The sequence below is a fragment of the Tamandua tetradactyla genome, chromosome 25 (genome assembly GCF_023851605.1).
Source record: "Tamandua tetradactyla isolate mTamTet1 chromosome 25, mTamTet1.pri, whole genome shotgun sequence".
Taxonomy (NCBI): Eukaryota; Metazoa; Chordata; class Mammalia; order Pilosa; family Myrmecophagidae; genus Tamandua; species Tamandua tetradactyla.
Window position 1 is genome coordinate 29,878,757 of NC_135351.1, and position 21,948 is coordinate 29,900,704.

The window sequence follows — 21,948 nt, forward strand, 5'->3', positions numbered from 1 at the left end:
TAAAGATATGGAACTTCTTTCCATGAAAACCTTGGCATAGCATTTCAGGCAATTCACGGACCAACTAAAGTCAACGTGTGAGTTCCACATAAATTCACAATTTCTATTACATTTATATTCAGATATTTTATATTTGAATGGTGGGGAGCAATATTAAATGCAATACAGGTACAAAAGGCAGAAGAAGAAAAAAATAGTATGTACAGAGGACAGCAAGGAAAATTGCCTTCCTAGATAAGCAAAGGAATTTGAAGATATATCAGAATGTTTTCAGTTATACGTAATAGAAACCCTATTCAAGAAGGTATACTCAAAAAGAAATTTTATTGGTTCATATAACTAAAAGACAATAATAGCTCGATTTCAGGCACGGTTCTTGACCTATCTCTTGGAAATTATATCAGCTCTGTCCTCTTTTATCCCGAATGATGGGGTTTTCTACAACTTTTCCTTCAGTCTAATTTGGCCATTTAGTTCACATGCTCAGCTCAGGGCCAATAAGACTAGTCAAGGTAGTGATTGGTGCTAAATTAGCTTAAGACTGGGCCCCCAAAACTACACTTAAAAAGAGAAATGGTAGTTTCACACTTGGAAAGCTATGCTCAAATTCACGAGTTCACAACTCTGACGCACAATAGGTAAGGGTGAAATATCCACTCTAGATTAACTGTGGGAAATACTGCTAAAGAAGGACTTGAAGCCCTGTAAAAGCTGGGTTAGAAAATTTACAGTTGGTGCTATAAATAACGGAAATAAATTTATTTAACGCTGAATGATGCAGTGGTAAAAGGAGGTAAATCTGCTGTACTGAATAGGATGGATTGGAGAGAGTGAGAAGAGACAATTGAGATTATTGCAAAAATGAAGGCAAATTATCAAGGTTCTGAACTAGAGCAGTTATGGGAATGAAAATGAAGGCACAAGTGTGACAGACATGAAAATATGAACTGGCCTACTGACAGTGGGTGGGAGAGAAAGGGAGGAGTCAAGTATCTTTCTTGGTTCAGCTGCTATCAATACTGATGGAGTACTCAGAACATGGGTCAGTGGTTGGTGGGTGCCAGGGAAAATGGAAATAGAGTTGGATTTTTAGATAGCTTTAGCCTCTAGGAGAAACATTTCAGAAGGTTGTGGAAAGTCAATACTAATGCTTCAAGGAGCCAGAGTTTGGAGATGATTTAGAATTGAATAGAAGAAATAAAATACAGATAATGAGTTTTCTAAGGAAGAGAAAGCAGTTGATTATGGCCTGTACTTTGAGGTAAGTAAAAAGGAACCACTATAGCAGTTAAGGAAAAGAGATTTCAGAAAACTGGGGAGAATCAGTATCATATGCCACTAAGGACAAAAAAATAAAAAAGGTAAAAGGAGGCAGCAGCGGATGTGCAATATTGGAGAGCTTATCTTCCACGTTGGTTTAAATGTCACTGGTGATCCTTGAGAGAGCAGCTAGGTAAAGAATTAAATAGAAAAGCCAGACTGCCGCATGATAGGAAATGAATGGAGGCAGAATATGTATTACTTTGGTGAATTCTGGAAGGGGGTGAAAGAAGAGAAAAACTAGCATTATTAAGGGTAATCTGAAGTTTTTAGTTGTTGCTGTCTAAAAGGGAAAGAAAGGATATCCACATATTTGAAAACGTGAGGGAAAACCTCAATGAAAGAAACGAACGAAAAAATCTACAGGAGAGACAAATAGAAAAAAAAATAAGGTTCCAGAAGTGGTTGAAAAATCCTTCAACTGCACCTAGAGGAAAGTGAAGATTCAAAAATGAGACAACACTAGATTCAACAAGGGTCTACTTAGAACTCCATACAAAAGGCTTCTCATTTATATATATATTAATGCAATTTTCAAACTTAACAATGAAGATCGAGTACTAAGGTTGGAGAATTTGAAAATTGGTAGAAAAATGATAAAAGCTATTTCAAAAGGGGCTTCTCTGTCCCCACCAGGCTCCAAATATGAATTATCTAATGTTATCAGTCACTACCAGTGGAACCCCTACAGCCCCCAATGCCAAATGGTAAAAGGATTATCTCTGGAAAGGTTAATTGCCTTTGGCCTTCCTCACCCCTTTAAAGTCCAAAGCTTCACCTGGGTAGAGATGACACAGTTTATGTTTTGGACATGAGCCAAAGAAGCTTCAGTTGTGCAATAAGAATTTTTTCCACATGTGGTGTATGTGCGCACTGGAATGAATCTTCCCCTTTCTACTGCCCCAGATACTGGGGCACTATTCTCTTCCAGTTATTTCCAGGAAACATTGCTGTATTTTTCACAGAAATATTTCTCACTGTAGTCCACTTCAATGTTGAGATATAGCATTATTTTAAGTAGGGAAATAAAGCATGAAGGCCTTCTCTAGCCATTCCACTCCATATAAACATTAGGAGCAAAAATGAAACATGAAGCTGTACCATTTCCCCTTCTCTTTTTCATCCATCATCTTTTCCTCTTATACTCTTCTCACACCGAAACCACTTAAAACCTTAGGACCTATTCTGTTAGAAGAGCAAAGAAAAAAATATATATATACACACATATATAAACTGGGACAAAATCCATAATGGGAGGTAAGTCAGTGAAACCATTTTGACCCCACCTCCCTCATCCCAACCTGATTCAAGAAAGCATGATACAGAGGAAAGAGGTAGAATGGGAGTCAAATGTGGATTAGATTGGAAATTGAGAATTCAAAGTCTTCCTTCTTAATTTTGAAGACAGTAATTATTAAAATAAAGTTTTGTTGGTGATGATTTTAGCAAAGCTCCAAATATGGCCAATTTAATCTATTGCCCCTCCCTTTGCTATTTATACTGAGGCTCCAAAGTCCAGAGCAGAGCACAGGCAATCTTCCTCACAGCTTTTCATTCATTCTTTACCTCTACATCAAAACCTCTTGGAAGTACAGAGAGGGCCCAATGGCTATCACCACTACTAGGTCTAAAAGTAACATGAATATCTACTCTATAATGCAAGTGTAGGAGAAAATGCCTTTTCTCTTAGTACAGTCGAGACACAAAAGGAGTTTTTCAGAACAAATTTTTATTTAAGAATTAAGGGAAAACAAAAACATTAAAGCATAGGAACACACTGACTGATGAATACAAGTATCTCATTTGGTCTGAAATCTTGAAAAAGTTATTCTAACTACTTACCTGAGGTAGATTTAGGTTGGCACTGCTTCAAGAGAACCTCCATCCATCCCAGAAGTTACCTTCCAGTTTTGGCTACAGGCTCCCAAGTGTCCTCTCCAACCTCAGGTTATGCTATATGAATAATACCAACACCTTTTTTCTCCATGGTTAAAAGCCTTCAAATCTGTTTCATGCCCTCAAGGTTTTCTCTTTGAGGATGCTCCATTCTTAATTCACTTAGAGACTAGAGATGATTACCACTAAGATCAGTTGAAAGAAGGGGCAAGTCATTGCCCTGCTAATGATACCAAGATTTGATCCCTTCTCCACGTTCCCTACAAAGTCTACTAATTAGCCATAAGGACTAATCTCCATCACCACCATGCTAGATCCCCAATACTATTTTAAGTATTACAAATGTCAAACGTATACTAGTGATAGGCATGAGCTTCACCAAAGAGAAACAAATACATCTTGTGCATTTTATCACACAGGGCAATTTCTCATGGTACAAGAGCTATTTATGAAAATTACCGAAACACGTCAGACCAAATAAACTTCCAGGATCTGTTTTCTAAAAGAAAAGAGAAAAACATCCTAGAATCAGATTCCTTATTATCACTAGGAACTATATCCACTGGCCCTAAGATCATGATCATCATGGCTCAGGAGTCACAAGGAGAATTAGAACAACCAGTCATTAGGATCAAAGCTTAGAGCCATACACAAAGTGGACAGCAGCAGTTGGCCCATTCCAAGACTCGAAATGCCAATGCTCCTTTGAGCTCTGGGATCTGCTAAGATAAGTAAACAAAACCAGAGGACTCAGACTAGCAACAAATATTTAGTTATCTGTCTAAAAAGTACCCAAACTGCAGGAATCAGAAGTATTTCTATTAAATGTCTTTTAATCTGAGGGAAGAAAATAACTCAAGTCCATTTATAGATTCCTGAATTAATTACAGTATTTCTAGACAATATTAAACATAATCATAGTTATCCTGTTAAGTTGGAGAGAAGTGCTTAACCTTAAACCACAGATCAACCTACCAACTTCTTTCCCCTTCTAGCATTTAGAATCATGTATTCCAAGCAAAATATATGCCCAACATCACGGTGACTGCAATTCTTTCCCTGGGACTAAAAGGTATTCTCTCATTCTTGTGCAAGGCATGTCATTATGGTGCTAGATTTGCTATAAGCAGCAGGATAATGGAATGGAAAGAATACAAGTTTTGGAGTCAGGATACTTAAAATAAAAAAGTTTGGTTCCTCCGTTAATTCTGCATCGTTATGTGGCCTTTACTCTGTACCCACCCAGGCTTATGCTTTTCTTTCAGTCTTCCTCTATTTGGCAAGAAGCTGAATGAAGGTATCTATCATTGAAATAGACATGATGAGTGAAGTAATAAAAGTACAGACATCAGGAACATAATTAACTATTATATTATAATTTGCATTTCTCAGTTGAAATGACTCCAAGGTTGAAATTTCAAATACCTGGGATAATCTGAAAGATATTCTAGGGAAAAGGGAAGTTTTTAAGAGTATGCCTCAACTCACACTAAGAAAAAGCTGAGTATTCTGCATCTTTATGAGGTTGGCCCTGCAAAGGGGAAGCTACTGGGAGAGTTTTGATCTAGGATGACTACACCCTAGCTTCTTAGTTCTTTTACTGCCAGCAAAAAATCCCCAAACTATTATCTATCAACATACTAGTCTCCATCATAGTCGAGTTAAAAAAGAAAAAAAAAGAGGCAAAATCAATATACCCCTTTGCCCCAATGGTAACACATGCCACACCTTCTATCACATGGTTACAGTCCTTGTCTTTATCAGATTTCTGAATTCAAAAAAAAAAAAACAATGAAAGTAAAGCAATCATTAAGTAGTTCAGATAAAAAAAAGCATCTTTACCTGAGTTACCCATCAGGCCTACTCTGACCTGCCCTAGCAACTCCCAGAATGAGCCTCTGGGTATCCAAAAAACTGTTTCCATACTGACTCCATTTAAAGTCGTCTGTTATCATATTGTTCAACTACCTTTGAGAACAGTTCTTCTCATACATATTATATTTACACAGATTCTCACCCACAATTAGATCTCTCATTGGAGCACAATCCTCTGCAGAATGAGTTCTTTAGGGCCTAATAAGGTAGGAACTTCTAACAAAGCTTTATCAGACTCAAGGTATTTGTTTAAAGGGTTTTTCACTTATGTGAGTTCCCTGGTGTACCACGAGAGCTGATCACTGACAGACGCTTTATCCATTCAGATACTTATGAGGTCCTTTTTCTGACTTGGGTGTGTGTGTGCAGGCTCTCCAACTGATGTTCTGATGCTTTTGCCACACATAAAACACATACAGAATTTTGAAAATCAGAGTTCTGTTACTTTTCTCACACTTGAGGCTTTCCCCAGTGTGGATTTTCTGAAGTCCAATGAGACGTGCACACAGCCTGAAGTACTGTTGACACCTAGAGCATTTACATGGTTGTTTTCCTGTGGGAATTCTCTTGGAACACGGAGAGTCAAGCATTGTTGGAAGGCTCTCATGCACTCACTGTATTTGTGCGATTTTCCACCTGTGTGAATCCTCATGTGTGATCAGATTTGAGCTTGGACTAAAGGTTTCCCAAAATTCAGGGAATAGGTGGGATACCTCACTAGAGTTAACTGATGAGGTGTTCGGTTAGGACAGCTCTCTGGGCAAAGCGTTTCTCATACTTCCTACAATTGCAGGTTCTTTGTTCCCCACTGCAGTCTGAGATATGGGGAAAGTCTATGGTTTTCCAAGGATCTCTCATAGTAAGCTCCTGACATGCAACCATACATTTTTTTATGGTATCATAACTTCTCATCTGGTCAAGACATTTGTGAGGATTCTGATGCATGGGGAGGGCTAAGCTCAAGGCTTTTCTCACCCACATTACAGATATATGGTTTTTCACCAATGCGGATTGTCTGGTGTTGAAGAAGGGCTGAGGTCTGGTGGAAACTTTTATCACACACACTGTATTTATAATGTAGCTCCTCTGTTTGAGTTCTCATTTTCTGCTGGGTAACAAAGTCCATGCCTAGGAGGAAGCCATTCTCACACGTAGACCACTGATGTGGTTTCTCTTCCATATGAATTCTCTGATGCACAATAAGGTCTGAGCTACAACTAAAACTTTTCTCATATTCAAGGCATTTAAAAGTATGAGTGTGAGTTGCTTGGTGCCTAATTAGGTTGGCACTCCGAGTAAAACTTCTCATACATTCTAAGCATTTATACGGCTTCTCACCCGTGTGGACTCTCTGGTGCACAATAAGGTCTGATTTCTGGCCAAAGCATTTCTCACAGGCACCACATTTATAGGGCTTCTCCCCAGTATGAACTCTTTTATGTACAATGAAGGCTGAACGGTGTCGGTAACTCTTCTCACACTTATTACATTTGTAGGGTCTTTCACCAGTATGAGTTCTCTGGTGGCTAATAAGATCTGATTTCCCACTAAAAGCTTTTTCACATTCCAGACACTTAAATGGTTTCTCACCTGTGTGAGTTCTTCGGTGCCTTATGAGGTTTGTACTTCGACTGAAGCATTTATCACATTCACTACATAGATAAGGTTTCTCGCCTGTATGGCTTCTCTGATGGACAAGCAGATCAGAGCTCTGACCAAAATTCTTGTCACAAATGTCACACGTATAAAACTTTTTACCTGCATGTGTTCTCTGGTGTCCTGAAAGGGCTAAGTGGTGCCAAAAGCTCTTCTCACATTTGCTACATTTATAAGGTTTCTCGTAAGTGTGGATCCTCTGGTGTGAAATAAGATCTGAGCTGTGGATGAAGGTTTTCTCACACATATCACATCTATAAGGTTTATCCCCAGTATGGATTCTCTCACACATAATAAGAGCTAAGTTTTCACAGAAGCTTTGCTCACATTCAAGGCACTGGTATATTTGATCATCTATTTGAGTGATCTTATGCACATGAATAAAAATCTTTTTACCCTTTTGAGTGCATACATGATATATTTTTCTTTTCTGAGTTCTCTGATTCCATTTCTCTTCTGAAGTGTACATTTTCTATGGCTCTCTCCTAGGGAATTTTCCACTGGTCTTGTTGACCCATCATTGTCTTTCTAGTCATTTTCTTGATAAGAACTTGGAAGATACATCTGTTTCAGACCTTTTAGTCAGGAGCACTTCACTGCTACAAGATTCCAGCATCATATACACTAATCCCTCCGCTAATATTTCCAACCCTGTAAGACAAAGAAGAAAAATTATTTGTAATCCCATAACTAAGAAAAGAATCCTCAAAATTAAAATCATTGCAGAAGAGACAGAAATCCAAGATCTTTCAAGATGAAGAGAAATAAAAAAAAGAAACACATTCTTTCCCCTGAACATCCTCCAAAAAATGCTATCCATTAAAAAAACAAACACTATACTACAATGACAAGAGGGTGCTACTGAATTAGTTAGTAAATCTTGTTAAGTGTTATACAGTCTCATAAAATATAAATAATTCAACAAAAAAATGGGAGCTGAAGGAAGGAAAAACAAAGTAAAATAACCTCACTGATTATTGCATCAGTGACAGATGTCAGTTAAAGGACACTATTAAAAATTGATAAGCCATATAATTAAAGGTTAAAAAAGAAAATAAGATTATACACATTTTAAAAAGTTCTAAGTGCAAAGGTAGCCATTAAAACAAAAATCAAACTTTCCAGACTACCAAAAAAATTTTTTTAACGAAAACACATAATATGCGAAAGAACAGAGCAAATAAAACATAATGAAATTATAATTATAACATAAGTAATATGACAATGGCAAGACCAAACTTATATCAATAAATGTGAATGAGTTTTCTCAATAATACGAAAAGATTTTCAGCTTGGCTTATGAAACAAGACCCAACTATATGCCAAATATGAGACACATAAAACAAAGTGATTCAGAAAGGAATAGCAAGAAAACAGAGATAATAAACCAGGCAAACAGAAGCAATAAAAGCAGCAATTATGATCCTTATATCAGACAAAATAAAACTCCAATCAAAAAAGACATGATAAACACGTTAAATGAACTTTCTTAATTCAAAAAGCCATAAATTGCAATGAAACTTATGACAGTATGTCACGTGTCAAACAACAGAGCAATCACCTTTATAAAGCAAAAACTACAATAGATGCAAAGAAACACAAAATAAAAACACATTAGCAATAGAAAACCTTAATATATGACTCTAGATGAAAGGCAAACAAAGTAGACCAAAATAAAGATGCAAAAGGGCTAAATAACCTAATAAGTAACTGCATCTTATGGATATATATTGAACCTTTCTGATAATAGGGAATAAATCTTCTTCTTGAGTACAGATGAAATTTCACAAAAATCTGTCATTTTTAGGTCATAAAGGATCAGTAAGTTTCATAAAGTAGATATATTACAAGCAACATTCCATAGTAAAATTAAAAATTTACTGTATCAATAGCCCCTACAAAAATGGGAAAAAAACAAACTACTAAACAACTGTCCAATAAAAGGGGAAATAAAAAATACAGAGTTTCTAAAAAATATTGCTAATTAAAAATTATGTACTGAAATCTATGCGTTAAATTTAAAGCAGTGATCAAGGGAATATTCACAACCTTTTATAATCAATAAAAATAAAATAATAAATGGAATGAATTCTCAGGAAATAGCTAAGAAAAAAATAAATCAAAAGATAGGAAAAAAAATGAAAGTGGAAATTAATGAACCACACAATAGAAAAATAAATTTAATTAGAGATCAAAGTCCTACTTATTCTGAAAAACAAGTTGTGAAGCTATTAATTAATTAAGAACAAAAAGGGAGAAGGCATACATTCAAAATAAGAAAGGACAAAGGAGAAATAACCATTGAAATATGAAAAAACAAAACAACAATTGAAAATGATTGTGTAATGATAGATACAGCTTTTGCAACGTGACTGCGTGACTGAAAATCTTGTGTCTGGTGCTCCTTTTATCTATGGTTTGGACAGATGAATAAAAAATATGGATAAGAAATAAACGAATAATAGGGGGAACAAAGGTTAAAATAAATTGAGTAGCTTGAAACAACAGTGGTCAATGAAAGGGACTGGAAAGGGGTATGACATATACGAGTTTTTTCTTTTTTATTTCTTTTGCTGGAGATGTTCAAAAAAGTTATCATGGTGATGAATACACAACTATGTGATGATACTGTGAGCCACTTATTGTGTACCATGCAGAGAAAGTATGTGTATGAAGATTTTTCCCAACAAAAAAATTAAAAACCACCAACAAAAAAACCCCTAAATGAGACCATTCTGCAGACCTTTACATAAATAAAGGTGATAACCTACTAAAGAGATAATTTCCTCATGAAGTAAAATTTACCAAAATGGACCCCATTAGAGATGAAAAGTTTAAAAACACTAATTTGCACATAAGAAATAAAGTTTTCGAGGAACTGGCCCACAAAAAAAGCAATAGCACCAGATCATTTCATAAGGGAATTCTAACAAACCTACAAAGACCAAATAAAACCCAATCCCTCATAAATATTTTCAGAGCACTGGAAATGAAGAAAAAATTTCTTAATTCTTACGAAACAAGTATAACATTGATACCTATGAAATCTAGTGAAGATAGTACAGAAACTTTTACAGACCAGTATCAGTTATGAAAACTAATGTAAAAAGTGCTAACAAAACTGCATTTGGAAAGAATTCACCATGACCAAGTGGAGTGTATTCAAGAAATGCAAGGTTAATTGAATATTAGGAAATCCATTTATATAATACCCCATATTAACACATCAATGGAGAAAAATCACGATTATCTGCGTAGGTGCTGAAAGAGTCTCAATAAAAATCCCAAAATCTATTTGGGATTTGTTGGGTTTGAATATTTATGTCTTTTTTAAGGGTTGGAAGGTTTTCCGTACCTTCCTCCAGACCTCCCTTATCTAGTCTTTTTTCAGTTGACAGAACTCCCATTGATATTTCTTGCCTCATCTAAGATTTTGTATCTACTTGTATTAGCTCTGAAGATCCCCTTTTGGATTTGGTTTGTCAGTCCTTCCCTGTGATAAAAACACTCAAGAAAGTAAGAATTAATGGATACTTTAAGAAACATAAGAAAATATTCATACTTTAGTCCTAAAGTCAGCACCAAAAATGAGGAAAAACAAAAGTTATTTTCACCAGGAGCAGAAACAGGGCAAAGAAGACCACTATCTCTTTCTACTATCAAACATTAACCTGGAAATATCAGTCAATGTAACCAGATAAGAGAAATCAGTTAGAAGTACAAGAACTGAAAAGTAAGTAAAACTATCTCTACTTGGAGAGGAGATGGTATTAAACCTGGAAAACCCTAGAGAAAACCAATGCTAAAACTGTCTCAAACAATAAGGTGAAGTGGCAGGATTTAAAATTCACATAGAAAATCAATAGCTCTCTTATATATATAAATTAGAGCATACAATGATAGAAAAAGAAAATCTTTGTATAAAATCAATAATATAAAATACTTAAAAATAAAATGGTGCAAAAATATCAAACTTTCAAATATTCCTAAGAAACCCAAAAGTAGACCTGGACAAAAGGAACGACATCCTGTCTTTTTTGGATAAATGACTCAACATCATGAATATGTCAGTTCTTCCTAAAAAATTTTGTGAATTTAACAAAATCTCAATAAAAATAACAATAAGGAGAGACTTTCAGCAAGACAGCGGAGTAGGCGAGGCTGACCTCCCCTAGATCCATGCAACAGGAGATGCTATGGAAAAGTGACTGGGACAGTGGTTCCAGGGTGCAAGTGATCTTGGAGGATCTTCTGCCCTGCATAGGGAAGCCCTGGGCAAAAAACTGAAGATTTTGGAATGCAGAGAATGGGTTGTATGTGCTCGGTCACTACTTCACCTACCCCCGCAGCTGGCTTGGGAAGATTTTCCCTTTGGCTTCTTAGCTGGGAGTTTCCATGGCAAAGTTGGAAGATTAACAGCCATGTTTTTCCTTTGCATAGACTCCACTTAGTCAAGGTAAAGTGCATGCTCCTCTACCTTGTGACACGCTGCTGTGGGCACCTGGTTTTTTGGCAAGGACTGGAGGGCCCTTCTCTGGGGAAGATGGGAAGATGCGGAGTGTGCTGGTTCAATATCCAACCAGTGTGAGAGACCTGTTTGGGCCCTGGCACCACTCTCCTTTCCCCACGGAGGCCCAAAGATTGTAGATGTGCATGGATGGAGATGTAAGGCTGAGAAAGCTGGCCCACGTGAGTGCTGTGACTGGTCTCCAAACATTTTAGGACTGGCTCTAGGCAGGTAAAGCAGAAAGACCCAATCCTATAGCTCGGGGTCATCCTGGGGGCCAGGCAAGGAGAGAGCCTGTGGGCCACTAAATCCATTGGCCACACAGAAGTCTCTGTCCAGTTGCATGTCGTTCATTCCCCAGCTCCAGAGCTGGTGGATTTGGGTAAAACCTGGCTCGAGTTCCATCAGATTTCCACTTAGTTCAGCTAGTACCTCACTGCTGGTGGGGAAAGGTGGGCCTAAGGGAAGGAAATGGCTCAAAACCACCATCTGCTGGGGAGAAGAGGAAACCACAGTCTGACAAATTGCCTATCTAGCTCTGAAACAAAGCCCTGCAACCCATTTTGAGATTAGGTACATGGTTTCATGGGGAAAGACTGACAAACCAAGTCCAAAAGGGGATCTTCGAAGCTAATTCAGGTAGATGCAAAATCTTAGACGAGGCAAGGGGAAAAACCTGCAAAATAACCTTATTAAGACATTAAAATGCCCTGTCTGCAACAGATGATCATAATTCATGTGAAGGACCAGGCAGATATGGCTCAGCTAAATGACCAAGTTAAATCACCCGAGGAGACACAGAATTTGGACCAATTAATTAAGGTTGTTCATAACAATATAAAAGATATCAAGAGACACTGGAAATACACAACTATGTGATGATATTGTAAGCCACTAATTGTATAATATGGTTGGACTGTGTGTAGATATTTCTTAAAAATATTTTAAAAAAGGAAAAAACACATTGGAGGAACATAAAGAAGAATTAAAAAGAAGAAATAGAAAAAGATTAGCAATCACAGTGATGAAAGAAACTGTAGACCAGATTAAAAATATATTAGAGACTCACAATAGTAGACATCAAGAGACAGAAGAAAGAATAAGCAAATTAGAAGAAAGGACAATTAAACTTGAATGTTCAAAAGAACAAATGGTAAGTTAGATGGAAAAAACACAACTTGATCTCAGGAAAATGACAGATAACATGAAACATACAAATATAAAAATTATTGGTGTCCCAGAGGGAGAAGAGGAGAGTAAAGGGTTAGGAAGGCTAGTTGAAGATATAAGGGAAAACTTTCCAACCCTTATGAAAGACATAAATATTCAAACCAAACAAGCCCAATGAATTCCAAATAGAATAAATCCAAAGAGGCTTATTCCAAGATATACACCTATCAGGATGTCAAATCTTGAAAAGAAACAAAAAGTCATGGAAGTATTAAGAGAAAAGAGATTTATTACATACACAGGAAACTATACAAGACTGAGCTCAGACTATTCAACAAGCACCACAGAAGCAAGAAGGCAGAGGTATGATATATTTAAGATTCTGAACAAGAAGGACTTCTAGCCAAGAATTCTTTAACAACCTGTCAAGTTGTCCTGAAAAACTGAGGGAGAGATCAACATCTTCACAGATAAACAAGAGCTGTAAAAATCTGCCAGCAAGATACCTGCCCTCCAAGAAATATTAAAAGGAGTTCTGTCAATTGAAAAAAGACTAGAAAGGGAGGTCTGGAAGAGGGTACAGAATTGATGAGTAATAGTAAGTGTAACTTAAAAAAAAAATGAAAGAGGGAAAAGAATATATAAATCTGACAAATAACTATAGAAGATGATAGACTCAAGAACTGCTTTTACAGTAATAATTCTCAATATTAATGGACTAAACTCACTAATTTAAAGACAGACTGACAAAATAGATTAATTTGACCTATCTATATGCTGCCTATTGAAGATTTACCTTAGATGCAAGGACATAAATAAATTGAAAGGATGGAAATAGATGTTCTATGCAAGCTATAAACAAAAGAAAACAAAAGTAGCTATAATGATATCAGATAAAATAGATTTCAAATGTTATGGGAGACAAGATTTTCATGTTAATTGTAAAAACATTTGTATCTTTATATTTTCTTGAAATAAAAAACCTGAAAATGTTCCGTAACATAACTCATTACTATAGCAAAGTTGTATTTCTAATAACTTTCTATTTGATATTTTGAAATTGTACAGATTTGATAGCTAATCAAATGGCACTTAGTTTTATATTAAGTGTTTAACATTAGAATTTAAGAAACTTTGATATCCATATCAAATTTTTTCCTTGTGTACCTTAATTTTCAATTGTTTAATACTAGAATTTAAGAAACTTTGATATTCATATCTGAATTTTCCTTTGTGTACCTTAATTTTAAATTGGTTTATGAAACATCATATAAACATAGGCTTTACTATGATTATTTAGATACTTTATTTAATACGTTTATGGATAAGCTAAGATATCCATTTTTTGGTGGTCATATCTGTATATAGTAATTGTAATAACATTTGTGTATTTTTTTACATTTTCCTGAAATTTCAGTAACATAGATCATTACTATAGCAAAATTGATATTTGTGATAATTTTATATGTGATATTTTGAGAACATTCAGTTTTGATAGCTAATTAAATGACATTTAAGTTAGTGCTTAATATTTCAAATTTATGAAATGATATCTGTATTTGCAGATTTTTTTCCTTGTTTGCCTTAATTTTAAGTGGTATATCAAATATTGTACAGACACAAGCTTTACAATGATTATTTGGATACTATATTTAAATATGCTTATGGATGAGTTAACTAATAAATCCATTTTTGGTGGTTCTAAGTGTACTTTTTTCCAATTAAAAATATTCAAATCTAAAAACAAAGCAACACAATAAGCCTCTTTTTGGCACTCGACGAGGAATCCAGAAACTATGGCTCACAGATCAATTCTAGACCACCTCCTGTTCTTTGTAAAATCTTATTGAAACAAAGTCACACTCAGTCATTAATCTATTATCTGTGGCTTCTCTCACACAACAAGGAAGAGGTGAATGCTGCAACAGACCATATGACCCAAATATTTACTTTCTGGTCTTCTACAGAAAAAGTTCCTTAATACCAGAGGCCAAAAAGATGTTATTCAAATTCACTTGGAAAAACCAACAAGCGAGTATAACCAGGAAACAATGAAAAGAAAGGTTATTTGATATGATTAACCAGACATTAGAATTTATCAGAAAACCTCTAATATTAAAACTATGTAGTCCTGGTACATGAATAGAGAAAAAGATCTGTGGAACAGAATAGAAAATCCAGAAATAGACCCAAGTACATATGGAAATTAAGTGTATGATAAAAGTGACATCTCAAGTATGAGAATAATGACATCTCAAACCACAAGGCCAAAAAATGGACTTTTAATAAAAGGTACTAGAATATCAGGGTAGCCACCTGAAAACTTCATCTTGAGATGAAGATGTGAGAAAATTTCATCTTACATCTTAATCAAAATTAATTCCAACCTGATCAGGGATTTGAATGTACAAATTGGAACCAGACAAGATTAAAAGAAAGCATGGGTGAATGAATTCTACTTTAACCTCAGTGTATAAAAATATTTTCCAACTATGATACAAAATTGAGATGCAAAATGATTGGTAATTTGACTAAGATTAAAACATTTTTCATGTAAAAATAAAGTCAAAAGTCAATGGATAAGCTGAGAGAAAGTATTTGTGAGAAAATATTTGTAACATATATTCAAGATAAAGAAATAACATATCTAATATTAAAAGATCTCTTAAAAATTGAGGGACAAGACCAAAAGCCTGATAGAAAATAGGCAAAGACAAGAACAGATCACACACATAAAAGATATGAAACTCTCACTTAAAATTTTGAAAAGATGCTCAGTTATCTCACTCAGAATTAAAGAAACACAAGTTAAAAGTATAAAATACTGTTTCTTGCCTGTGAAATTGACAAAAATTTAAAAGTATGATAACGCTGTTGTCAAAGCTGTGAGGTAACAGTCACTCTCATATAGGGCTGGAGGGAATCAAACAGGTACAACTTCTTTGAAAGGAAATTTGGCAATATCTAACAAAAGCAGACCTGAACTTATATTTGACCAGCAATCCCATTTCTAGAAAATTAACTTTGAAGATACAATCATATGAAAACACACATGCATAATAAATTTATTCACTGTAACAATGGTTATAACTGGAAAATATTTTTTGAAACAATCTAAATGTCCATATGTAAGAAAGTGGCTGAATAAACTATGATATAGCCATATAATAGGGTACAATATAGCTATAAAAAAAGAATAAGGAAAATCTTTATGAACTTATATGGAGTGATTTTCAGGTAAATGATAAAATTATTTTTAAATGCATGAGAAATTTGTGTGAGAAAGAAGGAAAAAAAGAGTTTATTCAATTATCCAAAAAGAATAAGAAAAATTAAAATTGATTATTATCAGATAGTGGTTGAAATGGGATTGAAAGAACAGGAAAACGGAATTGATATAGAGGGAAAGGAGTGACAATTCTCTGAGCATACCATTTTGTATGCATATATACATATTTTTACTTTTAGAACCATGTTGTTTCACATACTCAATTTTTAAAATAAATAAACAAACAAGCAAACTGTCAGAAAGACAAGGTTAGGAAAGAAAATGTAAAATGAAATACAAACAAAAACAAAGCCATGTCTCAAAATAAATAACACAATCATCCAGAACTGGAAAAAAATAAATCTCTTGCACAGTATTAGGACTATATAACCTCAAGCTAAAGATAAACAGAACAACAGACAAACACTGAACTAAATTAGTAGGGCTTTTCGCCCATATATTTAGAAACCAAGGTCTAGGTGCCTAATATGCTCATTACTACTGGGCTGGGCTTTCACTGCATGGGTACACTACTTAATTTGTAATCTAAGACTGAACAAATAAGTAAATATACAATGGACAAAGGCATTCAGATTCCTTACTCTCAAAGAAGGAAATTACAAATATGGAAAGAGAAAAACCAGAATGAACTCTGTGGTGTTAAACTTTTGGTATCAGTTCAACACCACAGAATTGGAGGTATCAGTATGAACAAAAGGTTTTTAAAAATATGACAGAAAAAGTATAAATTTGTGTGTGAAAGTATGTTAGAGTATGTATTTGTTTTTCTTAGTAATGTCTGCTGATGGGTCACAAAATTAGTGAAAGCCCAGCCCAGCAGTAACAAGCATTCTAAACACCTAGATCTTGGTTTCTAAATACCCTCTCCAGTAAAAGATGCCAACGCTCCTTGAAGAAACAGCTGATTCCAGAACTGGAGAAGTACAAGATAAATCTGGAACATCTTGTTGTGCCAGAAAATAAAGCAGTACTCAAAAAATGATGACAATATGTCAAAGGGACCCAGAAGCCAAGAAGCAGATGCTCCTACCGTACAAATCTGGAACAATTAAAGCATCAAAATAAATAATGTTAATAACAGAATAGTGACACAATAAAACAAGAACCTGTGAATCCATACTCATAAAAACAAATAAATGAATAAAGGGAAAGAGAATGTTTTTTTCTTACATTAGAAAGTCAACAATTAAATGTAGATGGAATGATGGGATGAAAAAATCTAATATGTCTATCAAAAGAGCATAATTGTTTCAGACAAAATTTTAATGGATGAAATCTTTGAGAATCACGTATTTACAGTTTAAAAAGCTCTCCCCTACTAGATGTTTCATAATTACAAAGAGAAAAAGAGTAACTCCACAGTATAGGAACCTGGCAGATACCAACCACCTTAACCAAGTATTCTTATTTGCTAGCTGCTGGAATGCAATACACCAGAGATGGATTGGCTTTCATAAAAGGGGATTTATTTCATCAGTTCTTCAGAGGAAAGGCAGCTAGCTAACTTTCAACTGAGGTTCTTTCTTATGTGGGAAGCACAGGGTGATCTCTGCAGGCCTTCTCTCCAGGCCTCTAGGTTCCAACAACTTTCCCCGGGGTGACTCCTGTCTGTACCTCCAAAGGCATGGGCTGAGCTGTGAGTGCTGAGATGAGGTATGCTGAGCTGCTTGGGCTGTGCTACATTGAGCTCTCTCATTTAAGCACCAGCCAATTAAATCAAACATCATTCTGCAGCAGGCACGCCTCCTAGCCGACTGCAAATGTAATGAGCAACAGATGAGGTTCACATACCACTGGCTCATGTCCACAGCAACAGAACTAGGTACCTTCACCTGGCCAAGTTGACAACTGAATCTAACTACCACACCAAGTGATCAAAATTAAGTCACCAGTAATAAGACATATCAACATCATGCGCCTCCTAATGTGATGCAAACAGAAGAACAGGACATCACTGTTGTGCCAAAAATAAACTGAATCTAATCATGAGGAAACAACAAATTCAAATTAAGGGATATCTTACCAAATAAATGGCCTAAATTCTTAAAAAAATAGTCAAGATTATGAAAGACAAAGTCTGAGGAGCTGTACCAGAATAAGAAGACATGACAACTAAATGCTATGGGTGACCTGGAAAAAAAAATTTGTTTCTGTTGATTATAAAGGATATTAAGGGGACAATGGGGAAAATTTTATTAAGGCCTGGAGATTAGATAATAGTACTGAATCAATGTTAATTTCCTGATTTTGACAATTGTAATGGTAATGTAGGAAACATACTTGTATTTAAGAAATAGACAAGTATTTAAGACAGGCTTTCTAAATTTTCTTGTAAAGAATTTTGCCCTATAGATGATGATTTGAGTAACTATTTTCTCATGTCTCCCAAGGACAACATGTATAGCTAGTAACATTCTATATGCATAGAAGAGAAGTTAACTCATTACATACCTTAGGATTTTAGGGATTTAGGACTGTAGGGTTTTGAATGTCTTAGGATTTAATTCTCTGTTTGAGTATGGGCATTACATTTGTAACTTTCTCCCAAATGGTTCAAAGGAAAAAAAAGTACTTATATGCACATGTATGTATACATGTTAAGACACAGAATCATAAAACAAATGTGGTAAGATGCTAACATTTAAGGAGTCTGGGTAAAGAGTATATAGGCATTCTTTCTACTATTTTGCAACTTTTTTGTCAGTTTGAAATTATTTTAAAATTAAAAGCTATTTTGTTTTGATTTTTAAAGAACATGGTGGCTGAGGGTTAGTATATTGAGGTTGCTAAAATTAAAAATTCAAGTTCTGGAATAAGATTTTGGCTCAAATTCCCACTCTGCACCTTTCTAGTGCTGCGACTTTGGGCAATTACTTAACCGCTTTCAACTTCAATTTCCCCTTTGATAAACAGGCCTGGCTAACTATCACATGCTTCATGGAATGTAAACAACTGTAACACACAGCTAATGTAAACAACCCTCATGGAGCTGCTATGAGGAGTAGGTGAGATCCTGCCAGTAAAGTACTCAAGTAAGGTCTGGGTCTCAGTAGATGGAATTATTTCCTTAATTCCACTTTCACATGCACAAAAACACCAACGTTTATTAAGCTCATCCTGTGCCTACTTCTTTAATGGACTCTTGTGCAGAATTCATTTAAAACAATTAACTAAATAATATATAATAAAATAATTCAGCCAGTTAACAATTACTATGAAAATTTTACAAAAATTAGGAAAAAATTATGGAGAAATGTTAAAAATAAAAGGAAAAATTCCAAATCAGAAACACAACTAAGTAAAGCTATATAGGCATATGGACAAATAGCTAGTATAAGATAATGGGCTTTATGGGCACTTTGTCTTTTAAAATGTGTATTATTGCTAAGGTCAAAAGAAGACGAGTAGAAATAAAAGATTCTGAACTTAATCATAGCTTGATAAATCAATCAGATTATTCCCTAAAGTTATTAGGGTAGGATACATATTTGCCAAAATTCACCGATAAAGTGTGGGATACCAAGTAAAAAAAATTTTTTAATATGGAAACCATTATATATTCATATATAAGCCTTTGAGATGTCAGCACCTAGAAAATAAATTACAGTTCTGGCTACCAAACCTCAAAAATAGGCAACACTTCCCTACTTTAAGTCACTGTGTTTCCCATCTGAGTATAAAACCCAAAGTTTTTATAGTGATCTCTACTGCCCTACACAATGGGGCACTGCTATCTTCAACTTCACAGGCCATCTAATAGTTTTTGCACTTGTTCCTTCCACCCAGAATGCTCTTTCCCCGCATAGCTTGCTCCTTCATTTGACTGAAGTCTCTGTCTAAAAATTGCTTCCTCAAAGAGAAGCACACACCTTATCTAAAATATAAAATAGCCTCTATGTCCCCTTACCCTACTTTATTTTTCTTCCATCTGTTATTGCCATCCAACTTTTTAGTCCACATTTTACATTTGTTAATTTGTCTCTCATAGTAGAATATAAATTCCCTTAGGGATAGGACTTAATCTTTGTTTATTGCAATATTCCCAATTACATCTAGAATACAATGTTGAATGAATGAATATATACTAGAACAAGAAAGAGCTGTCATCATCCCTGAATTCCAGTAAGAACAGAACAATCTAGGCCTACAGTCCCTAGCTGGTCCATCTAGTAAACCCCAATATATCCTTAGCTCCAGGGTTCCCTCCACTAAGAAGCTTCTCTTACCCCAACATAGGGAGAGACAGGTATTCTCCCAGGCCTAGGAACAGAACACACAGAATAAGCATGCAGATAACAGAAATCCAAGCAGACAGGCTGAATCCTAGAACTTCAGAGCTCTTTAACATGGGTTATTTTATTAAATTCTCCCAAGAACCTTGTAAGATAGGTGTCAATGCCACTGTTTTCACCTTACAGGTAGAAACCTGATGCATAGGGCAGTTAAGCAAATCATCAAGAATTTATAACTAGTAAATAGCAGAGTCAGGACTTAAATCAACTCACCTGACTCCAGAACCTATCTAACTTGTAGGCATACTGTCTTCTTTGGGCTGCAAATCAATGAAGAAGCAGTTACTGCAAGCCCATTGTGAATATACATATTGCAAAGGAGCACAAAATAGATAAATTTAGGACAGGGCCCAGCTTTGTGACTGTGCTGAGGAGCTAAAAAAGGATCACTCTCTTCTTCCCATATTTTCTTCCATTCCTCTCCTGTACCCCACCTCAAAAACAAAACAAAACACATGATTTATCTAAATATACAGCCTGGTATGCCACTTACCATAAAAAGACACAAGACTGTCTTCCTTTGGGCTCCAAGAGGTCTCTGGTTCAGATCCATTCACAGCATTTAATTTTTCCCTCTCCTAGAGAAAAATTCAATAATATGAAAGATGACTTTATAACATTTATAATTTTATAAACGTGAACATCTAAGTATTGGTTCCATTTACTCCCCAGTCTGGTCGTGTCCTCCAACCACATTTTACCTCTACCCCACCTTTGTTAACATTCTGTTTCTCCTGCAAGAATTACCTCCTGAAGCCATCAGTTCCTTCCCGACCTGGCTCTAGATAAAACATCAAGAATCTTTCTGAATAACGACTAAGTTTAACTTCATAACCTTCCGAATCCTGAGCCGGTTTTTCTTGTTTGTTTTCATTTTCCCCCTTCTGCTAAGTGTTGTTGTTGTTGTTTTGTATAATCTCAACTACTAAGGTCAGGAGCCATTTTTCTACCACCGTGTACGTGCTAAGTATATATAATACAAGGCCACATAATTCAGGTTTCAAAAAAGAAATGGTTACGGAATAACTAAACAAACCAGGTTCTTCTGCATATAGGTTCAACTGAAACATAACTAATCTTTGCACTGAAGATGTGAAAAAATAAAACTCCACTCAATATCACTGGGTTTGTTCTCAATATAAGAGATAAATCGCCTAGAAAAGTACCTGGCAATGTTCACTATTATTGTCTCCAGCAACAACGATACTAAGCGTATCTTCTTTCAACTTTTCACTGACGTCCTCTCAATCCTCCATCCGTCAGGAGAGCTCACATCCCGCTCGGCTGCGAGGGCCTGGGGCTGCTCCCACCGCTCAGGCCGCGGGGTCTCGGGGTTCCCCGCACCTCCACCCCGCCGCGCCCCACCTCCGCCACCAGGCCGCGCCCCTCCCAGGCCCCACTGGCCGCACTTACCACCGCAGCCGCGGGCACCGCCTCTTGGCGGCTCTTCGGCTGGAGACGGCACTTCCGGTTACTCGCTGGATACCGGGATTAGGGGTTCACTGCGGCCGCAGGCTCCGCGGCAATGGCCCTATGGGCCCAGCTTCGGAAAGAGGAAGAGAATGGGTCCAGGGAGGTCGGATGAGAGCGAAAAGCCGCTCCCTTCGCGCGCCCAGGCAAGGGGAGCTGGGCCGGGCCGCCTACTAAGCGCTACAGGGCCGAGGAGGCCAGTTACGCGGGCCCTGTCAGCCGGGCTCGGGAGCGGCCGGCGCGCCCGCCCCCTAAGTCACATGATCGCCCGGCTCCGGCGACCAGCACTCTCTGCGCCAATAGGGGCCGAGTCCCGGCGCGGCCCAGCGGACTGGGAGGGTGCTCGCTGACGTCGCGAGGGGAGAGAGGGTCAGCTGGACTGGAGAGGCGGGCGCACCCAGCCCGGAGTCACGGGACCGCTCCGCCCGGGCGACCTGGGCCAATAGGGGCCGAAGCCGGGAGCGGCGGAGCGC

The 21,948-nt window shown here is 36.5% G+C and overlaps 1 protein-coding gene across 2 annotated transcripts; it reads right to left on the reverse strand.

The window, feature by feature from the left end:
• Positions 1-5,131: 5,131 nt before the first annotated feature.
• On the reverse strand, positions 5,132-21,761 carry ZNF322 (zinc finger protein 322). 2 transcript variants are annotated; one of them, XM_077143875.1, is made up of 3 exons: positions 21,419-21,761; positions 20,499-20,583; positions 5,132-7,398 (listed from the first exon to the last, which is right to left on the reverse strand). In XM_077143875.1, exon 3 carries the CDS (start codon positions 7,214-7,216, stop codon positions 6,008-6,010), a length of 1,209 nt encoding a protein of 402 aa, XP_076999990.1. In that variant the 5' UTR covers positions 7,217-7,398; positions 20,499-20,583; positions 21,419-21,761; the 3' UTR covers positions 5,132-6,007. The 2 variants fall into 2 exon arrangements, with proteins under 2 accessions (XP_076999990.1, XP_076999991.1); XM_077143876.1 differs by lacking the exon at positions 21,419-21,761 and adding an exon at positions 21,172-21,362.
• Positions 21,762-21,948: the final 187 nt, after the last annotated feature.